The sequence below is a fragment of the Microchirus variegatus genome (assembly GCF_963457635.1).
Source record: "Microchirus variegatus genome assembly, chromosome: 6".
Lineage (NCBI taxonomy): Eukaryota > Metazoa > Chordata > Actinopteri > Pleuronectiformes > Soleidae > Microchirus > Microchirus variegatus.
The window spans coordinates 34,003,207-34,012,307 of NC_139807.1; the positions used below are offsets into that span (position 1 = coordinate 34,003,207).

Here is a 9,101-nt window from a genome sequence, read left to right on the forward strand (position 1 = left end):
CAAACATTATCGCCATATCGTTAAAGTAAAACTGGGTCAACACGCGAGTGTCGCCTGACGAGTCAAATTCTGGGTCAAAATCCTGTATAACACGCGCATGCGCTGTAGTACAGAATTAACATTTTAAAGGACAAGTTCACCTACTTTGGAGGTTTAAAATTCTGGAGTAAATATGTGTCGCTTAAAATCGTCTTCAAACCCGCGAGTGTAACCAATTCATTAATAAATTTTTACAAACATTAAAAATGTCAGTCACCTGTGGAACTGACACACCTGTAAAAACTATCAAACTGCCCCCCCCCCCCCACACACACACACAAGCTAACGCTAGCCGTTAATTAACGTCACTCATTAGCTGCTGCGTCATGTCGTTCTCAGCACGTTGTGACGTAAAACGGTAAGAAGTGTATTATTTCATAAACGCTGTGCAGCATGTGAACCTGTTGTTGGTATAATTTAGGACTCGTAATGAAACTAACATGTACTGACATTTCTGTCACGGGTTAGCGAATTAGCTCGCTATAGCTACTTAGCGCGCTAGCGCTAACTCGAGGTAGTGGCTAACTCGCTAGCTAGTTCAGCCTAATTCCATTACATGTGCTTTGTCTCTGGGTTTTGATTTGCATTTTAACTACATGTGAATATATTTAGTGTCGAGTTTGTTGAATTTTACACTATTTGGAGTGTTCAATAACTTAACCCACAACCCATTATTATTATTATTATCATTATATTATTATCATTATTGTTAATCAAGAAAAGGTACAGAGTGGTTCTCTGTCTGTGTTTATTTTGTCGTTTGCCAATGTTAAAAATTTACTTTTATTTGATGTATTTCACAAACAAGTCATCAGGCTCCTGTCTTGCCTCAAGATTTTATCTATTTATTTTTTGTTGTTTAGCTTTCTTATGCACATTGTGTGATTTGGGATTTACTGATGAGAAATTTGCCATGAAAATCACAATTATTAAACATTATTGACATTTATGTGCAATTGTAGAATTAGTTTTTAAATGCAAGAGCTGTAAATCTGCTTATTTATCGCCCTGTAGTCTTGGTGATGCTGCTGCACTTCACGTCACATCCGTGGAGGAAGGAAGGACGTCCTTCTTGAACTGATGGAGTCCAATCCAGGATGAAGATGAAGGTCTGTAATGATTTAATCTGCTATAATAATCCGCACTGGACCTGTTTACCTCATGATTGTGACCCAGATTACACACGTGGAGCATGAGATTTGAGGCAAATCATAGGGTTTTAAAAAAAAACTTCAAGAACATCACTAAATCACCTGAAAACAAAAATCAAATGGCACTGGGAGACGTCGAAACGTTGACGTTGAAACCATTGATTCTGGACTGTGAAACCACGAGTCAGTCCCGTGTTATTCATTTCCTCGTGGACAAGCTTGTGGTTGACCATCCCAAGTGTTTGGAAGTGATGAGTCGGATGTTATGTTGTAATGCATCAGCCCTTTGACCTACAACATGCATGTGAGGAAAATGAGTGCCTCTGTAGTCTCTGTAAATGTACTGAAATTGTGTTCATGTTCAATCTCACAGTGCTTGGAATAATAATAAAAGAGCAAAGTGATAGTTTCTTTAATCTTGAATCAATCCTCTGGTGAAAGTGACTTACTCTAATTATCTGAAGTAACACTAATGATTAATGACAGGAGTTAAACACTCTATAAAGGAGTGGAATATTTAACACTATAAGAAGTGAGAACTCTGTAAACAGTATAAAAGTGAGTTCATGTAACACCAATGATGTTGCTGTGTTTGCATCTTTGTGAACTTTTGAGAGTATTTGTTGTTTTTCGTTGTCATTTGATCAAGAATCCAAAAAAACTGAAGCTGTGCAGAGCTGGTGAATCTGTGAGAGAGCAGCCATTGGGTGATCCTGTGCTCTGGAGGCGGGGCTTCAGAGCTTCAAGTGTGAAGAATGTAAACTGACACCTGATCTCCAGATGTGATGCAGAATGTTTTTACAGCTGATTATTATTAGTGATTATTATCTGAAACTGGAGCAGAGGCCTCAAACATGCAGTTATGATGTTGTTAGTGGGATTGTTGTGAGGTGTGTGTGTGTTCATTATTACACAAGAAAAGTTCAGTGACATCTTTATTTGTGTAGAAATTCAACACTGATCCTGACATACACAATACACACACAATAAATATGGAAAACTGAAGGACATGGTTGCAGCTGTGGAGAGACCTGTAGCGCCTCCCAGAGGACAGTGGGGTGAACAGCACTGCGTTGGTTGTCTGCCTCAGTTTAACGCCGCCGTGTCGAGTGAGAGGGGGCGTGACTTATCCAAACGACGTCAAACTTAGTCGTGTTTGTAGCAAGACGAGACACAGACACACAAACACACGGACGTTCCTGGGATTTAAAGATAGATGTGGATCTATGTCAACACTTGTTTTACTATAATACCAGAATGTGACAGATCTATCAGTAAACAAGCTGCTGCAGTTTAAGCCTGAGATGCTGCTTCTGCACGAGTTTTACCAAAGAAACATTCAGTGACTGAAATAGACTTGATTGTAGAAAAGACTGTATAACATCATCATGGACACTTGTATATACAGTAATGACAAACACTTGTTGTGTAGGTCCTGTAACAGACTTAAAGAACCACATCACATAGAAGAATTAAGCTTGAAAAGCTTGAAAAGACTTTGTCCTTGATTACATCTCATCATGGTGACACCACAGAGTTGTCATGATACCTAGCAGGACACTTGGTATCACAGTGGTGATGTGATGGTGGAACACTCCTGTCCTCTGGACAACAAGAGCAGTTGTTGTCTTTGCTGCTGAAGTTGTTCCTGGTTCTTCTGGAGCTCGGCCTTTTCCTTCTGCAGCTCTTCTCTCTGCACAGTCAACTGTTTGGCTTCCTCCTGTTGTTCTTTCCTCAGTGTCTGGATCTTCTCCCTCTCTGCTGTGGCCTCTCTGGCATCTGCTGCACGCATCTTCTCAAGCAGATCTCTCTGAATCTCCAGAGCTCGGGCCTCCTCCTTCTGTGTCCTCCTCAGAGCTTCAATCAGCTCCTGCTCTCTCCTCCACACCCGCTTTACTCCTTCAGATGAACCTGGGAGGGAGGAGGCCATGTTTAGTCTCATTACCACCTTTGTGTGTGTGTACATTTCTAGCATCAACACAGGGTCAGTAGACCTCATGGAGACCTAAACCTGGTTCTAATGATGCAGAACCTCGTGTCTGAGGAACTGGTTAAACTCGGGGATAAGATTTTAATTGTGGTTAGGTTAAAGTTAGGCTTAGACATGAGCTGGTTTTATTACCTGAACTGTGTTTTAGCTCCGTCTTTCCAGCAGCAGTGGACACAGTGTCACTGTTTGATGGAGGTGGCTTCAGTCCACTGGCCACAAGCCTAGCAAACATCTCAGGGTGTCTCGTGGACAAGTGTCGGCGTAAGTTGCTGGTGCCTTCAAAGCACTGAAGCTTCTTCATGCAGATGCGGCACTGAGCAGCGTTCAGATCGTCCAAACGCTTAAAGTGTCTCCAGATCAAGCTCCTTCTGGGGCGTATGTCCCTCACAGGAGGGTCATCACTGGCCTCTGCATGTGTTGTGTCTTCTTCTTCTGCTGCATCTCCTTGTGCAGCTTCCAGGATGTCAGAAATATCGGCATTAATATCTGATTCATCTAAAGGAACGCTGTCGTCAGGGTCCTCGTTCTCAAGCACCACGTCCACTAAACAAGAGGGAAATAAAGTCAGGATTAGGTCTGCAAGTCAGGATTGACATCATGGTCAAAAGAACAGGTGGATCTCTGATCAATGATTGGTCTGTTAAATGATCTATAACATCTGTGAACTATATCAGTGCTCTGTGATCACAGGTCTCACCACTCCGTCTGCTGTGGGTCATTGTTTATCAAGGTTTTTCCTGCTGACCTCAAAGGCTTTTTTCTGATGGGAACGATAGGATCTAAGGTAGCTTTAGCATTAGCCGCGTCCCAGGTCATAGCGGAGGACACTGGGCAATTCTTATTATCGAGCCAGAATTGTGATGTGCAAAAAGAGTCGCGTATCAAAAATGATGAGTTCGAGGAATGTTGAATACTAGGCTAATATATAATATAATATAATATATATGCACAGGAGCATGATCTGATTAAACAATAGGGACTATAAAGTCTGGACAGAATATAAAAAGTAATCATGTCGTCTGAATTGTGAGGATGTGAATAAAATGTCTGAACTCTCAGTTTAGGATTCAATTGTCGCCATTAATTAATCAATCAATCAATCAATCAATCAATCAATCAATCAATCAATCGATCAATCAATCCAGCATCTGTGCATATGTTTTTAAGAACAGCTGATGATCTAAGGTTAGATATATTTGCAGAGAAACATCCATTATACAATGAAAAATCCCAGGCCATTGCAGTGCTGATTAAACAGAATCATACATGACATGAAGTTAGTGAATCAATATTTGAGGCATAAACATAAAGTATAGTTCTATGATGTTCAAGAATTGAGCTTCTAATCAGAATAAATCCTTTTCTTCATGCTCTAAAATGAAAGTAAGCTTCTTTTTTTATAACAGATGCTGAGTGGAGAGGAAATACAAATTAGGACGGAAGAAATGATGTAAAAGAGTAAACCGAGGGTTAACCTTTGAAAACACAGAGCTGTCATCTTTAACATTCATTAATAATCTTATTATTTTGTCCTCAATGAATCATGATACACAGAGTTCAAGGTGACGTCCTCATTTATCTGCTTTTGTGTTAAAAAATAGTGACAATTAATTTAAAATCAGTTTTTAAGTTTTATTTGTTCAGGACTTATTTATTCATCAGCGTGAACCCTAACCCTGTGTTCTTCTAACGTAGTCGAGTTGTAAGAGTCAGTATCATCCTGTTTATTTAAGTCAGCACACAATAAAGAGTCATTCAGACGAATGGTTTAGTCCAGTCTGTGTGTAAATGTGCTGCAGTCGTTCATGGAAGTGAAAAACAAACCCAGAACTAACCTGAACTGTGTTTTGGCTCCGTCTTTACAGCAGCAGTGGACACAGTGTCACTGTTTGATGGAGGTGGCTTCAGTCCACTGGCCACAAGCCTAGCAAACCTCTCAGGGTGTTTCGCTGACAAGTGTCGGCGTAAGTTACCGGTGCTTTCAAAGAACTGAAGCTTCTTCATGCAGATGCGGCACTGAGCAGCGTTCAGACCGTCCAAACGCTCAAAGTGTCTCCAGATCAAGCTCCTTCTGGGGCGTATGTCCCTCACAGGAGGGTCATCACTGGGCTCTGCATGTGTTGTGTCTTCTTCTTCTGCTGCATCTCCTTGTGCAGCTTCCAGGATGTCAGAAATAGCAGCATTATTATCTGATTCGTCTAAAGGAACGCTGTCGTCAGGGTCCTCGTTCTCAAGCACCACGTCCACTAAACAAGAGGGAAATAAAGTCAGGATTAGGTCTGCAAGTCAGGATTGACATCATGGTCAAAAGAACAGGTGGAGACAGTCATGACTCATATTTCTCTTGTGGCTCCTGAGCATCAACACCGTTTTCTCAATCGTCTCATTCTGTTCTTCTGTCGTAGTTCGTGGCAAAGATGCATGGCTGCCCCCCTGTGGTCATTTTAAGATGTTTATGTTGACTCAGTCATTGATTCATTCATCCATCTCCCCACACACACTCCACTGAGTTCCTAACCCAGAGATCTGGACACTAGCTCTCACTGACAACATGACTGCAGCTCAGACAGAAGCATAAACACAAATGAGCTCCTCAACAAAAGCTGTTGCTCTGATGATCCTGAGCTTGTGGTTGTTACTAAGAGGAAAGCAATGAGTAACAACCACAAGCTCAGGATCATCACAGCAACGGCTTTTGTTACTGCGACATATGGATGTGAGTCATGAGCAAAGACCAAAGAGCAGGAGAAGAAGGGTGATGAACATCCAGAAGACCTGGGTGCTTGAGTAACTAGACACCAAGATGATGCTCAGTGAGCAGATAGCCAGAAGAAAGATGACCTTCTCTGGCCATGTTGTTCGTCACAGTGGCCTGGAGAAGTTGCTCGTTCAGGGCAAAGTCCCAAACAAGATAAGTCAAGCCTGGCTCACAGACATCCCCAACTGGACACAACAGAACATCATTGTCACCTCAAGAATGCCCGGCTATTGTTTAAGTCAGCACACAATGAAGAGTCATTCAGACAGATGGTTTAGTCCAGTCTGTGTGTAAATGTGCTGCAGTCATTCATGGAAGTGAAAAACAAACCCAGAACTAACCTGAACTGTGTTTTGGCTCCGTCTTTACAGCAATAATGGACACAGTGTCACTGTTTGATGGAGGTGGCTTCATTCCACTGGCCACAAGCCTAGCAAACATCTCAGGGTGTTTCGCTGACAAGTGTCGGCGTAAGTTGCTGGTGCCTTCAAAGCACTGAAGCTTCTTCATGCAGATGCGGCACTGAGCAGCGTCCAGACCGTCCAAACGCTTAAAGTGTCTCCAGACCAAGCTCCTTCTGGGGCGTTTGTCCCTCACAGGAGGGTCATCACTGGCCTCTGCATGTGTTGTGTCTTCTTCTGCTGCATCTCCTTGTGCAGCTTCCAGGATTTCAGAAATAGCAGCATTAATATCTGATTCATTTAAAGGAACGCTGTCGTCAGAGTCCTCGTTCTCAAGCACCACGTCCACTAAACAAGAGGGAAATAAAGTCAGGATTAGTTCTGCAAGTCATGAACATGTTAAATTAGTTTCAATATTAAGAAACGTCATCTGATAGTGTTTCAATTAGAGCTGAAACAATTACTTGATTAAACTATTATTAACAATGAGTCATCAGCTCGCTTGGATCACGGCTGTAAGACGACCAAACAGTGAGTAACTGATAACTCTTGAGAGCTGTGGTGTGGAGGCATCTTTACTGGTGTCAAATAAACTCAGGGAGTGTCGATTTTGTCCACATAGGGCTCCCTGGCTTCACTATTTAACATATCCTGGTAAATTCTACATCCTTATCTGTATTTTAACGTCCTTTTTTTATTTCTTTGTTTCTTTTCTTTCCCCCAACTCTGTTTCTTCTTCTCCTCGTTCACTTGCTGTTTGTTTACATTCGCGAAGCCATCAACATGGCCGCCACGTCCCAGAATGCAATGCGGTACTACTGATAATTCATGTCAACCGATGAATCGTCTAAGGTTCACTGTAGACTCAGACTGTAGTATAATGTAGTATTAGTGATCTGTATCAGAGTAGTATTAATGTAGTAGCTGTACCAGAGTAGTATAATGTAGTATTAATGTAGTAGCTGTACCAGAGTAGTATAATGTAGTACAGTGTAGTATTAATGTAGTAGCTGTACCAGAGTAGTATAATGTAGTACAGTGTAGTATTAGTGCAGTATTAGTGTAGTATTAATGTAGTAGCTGTACCAGAGTAGTACAATGTAGTAGCTGTACCAGAGTAGTATAATGTAGTATTAATGGAGTAGCTGTACCAGAGTAGTACAATGTAGTAGCTGTACCAGAGTAGTATAATGTAGTACAGTGTAGTATTAGTGCAGTATTAGTGTAGTATTAATGTAGTAGCTGTACCAGAGTAGTACAATGTAGTAGCTGTACCAGAGTAGTATAATGTAGTATTAATGGAGTAGCTGTACCAGAGTAGTACAATGTAGTACCTGTACCAGAGTAGTATAATGTAGTATTAATGGAGTAGCTGTACCAGAGTAGTACAATGTAGTACAGTGTAGTATTAATGGAGTAGCTGTACCAGAGTAGTACAATGTAGTACAGTGTAGTATTAATGGAGTAGCTGTACCAGAGTAGTAGGACCGCTCGCTGTGCTCCGGGTCCCCCGCTCGTCGATCCTTTCTCCGGCTACTTTTGCTCGCTCTCCCCCTGAATGTCTTGGCGAAGTCTTCGGGGTGTTTGACCCGCAGATGTCTCAGCATGTTGGTGGTGCTGCCCCGGACTTGTTTGGACTGGTAGTCGCTGCAGAGAACACAGCGGACCGACAACGAGTCCACGGCTTTGAAAAAGCCCCAAACCACGCTCCTCTTGCGGCTCATGTGTGCGGCTCCAGGCTCCGCAGCGTCAACACACAACATCAGTCGCCTTATTTAATAAATGTTACACTATTCAGCGGTTTTTGTCCGTAAAGTGAAACACATTCACTCTCCGGAGATGCGTTAGTTGCTGAGTGACGTCATGTCCGGTCTAGACACGCCTCTTCCTCGCTGAGGTTTTATGGCAGTTGACAAACCACGGTTTGGTGCATTAGCGCCACCCTCTGGTGTGGAGTGGATTAAAATGTTTGCAATTATACTACAGCAAAAAAAGAAAAATGACACTGTGAAACATCCCAACATATAAACTATAAAGCTTTAAAAAAAAATTGACTTAATATTTACACAGACTTGTCAACAGAGGGCGCTGTGTATCTATTAATTAACTTTTTTACTAATGTCTTTAACATTCATTATTAATATTGATTATTATGAATCAAGCTACACAAAGTTCAAGGTGAAATCCTCATTTATCTTTTGTGTGAACAGGTGAAAAAATATGTCGCGATGTTTCTGCTCAGACCGATAATCCAGGATCACATCTGTGATCTGGTGTCACAGGAAGTTTAAGTCATCTCTTTTTAATTTTAATTCATTTCTAATTATGTTTTCAGATTATTATTTATTGTTGTTGACTTTTATACTTTTAACTGAGATCAGATCTTTGTTATGCCTGACCCCCCCCCCCCCCCTCCACAACCCCCCCCCCCACTATTTTGGTGCTTCCTCGCGCTGCCAAGCCCCTGACGTAATGCTCCACTGTTAATGATTAGCATGTGGAAACGAGCAGCGCCACACACTCTGCGTCAAGGCGCCCGAATCCCCGCCGGAAGTTGATTGGTCGAGCCTTCAAAGTAGTAGCACGGGCTTATGACAGGAGGTTGTACACAATGATATTTGTGATGTCTCGCATCAATATCAATATCAGCACGTTTATACGTCTGCTCCAGGGTAACTGAAAGCTTAAAAAACACTAATAATGACGTGATTTATAATAATAATAATAAAAATTATAATAACTGATGAAATGTCATTTGTTAT

At 41.7% G+C, this 9,101-nt stretch overlaps 1 protein-coding gene across 1 annotated transcript; it reads right to left on the reverse strand.

Annotated features, from left to right (window-relative positions):
* Positions 1-2,630: 2,630 nt before the first annotated feature.
* LOC310928362 (uncharacterized protein) lies at positions 2,631-8,149 on the reverse strand. The gene is made up of 5 exons (XM_083890886.1): positions 7,814-8,149; positions 6,280-6,687; positions 5,016-5,426; positions 3,313-3,723; positions 2,631-3,101 (listed from the first exon to the last, which is right to left on the reverse strand). Exons 1-5 carry the CDS (start codon positions 8,100-8,102, stop codon positions 2,758-2,760), a joined length of 1,863 nt encoding a protein of 620 aa, XP_083747012.1. The 5' UTR covers positions 8,103-8,149; the 3' UTR covers positions 2,631-2,757.
* Between the last annotated feature and the right edge of the window lie 952 nt (positions 8,150-9,101).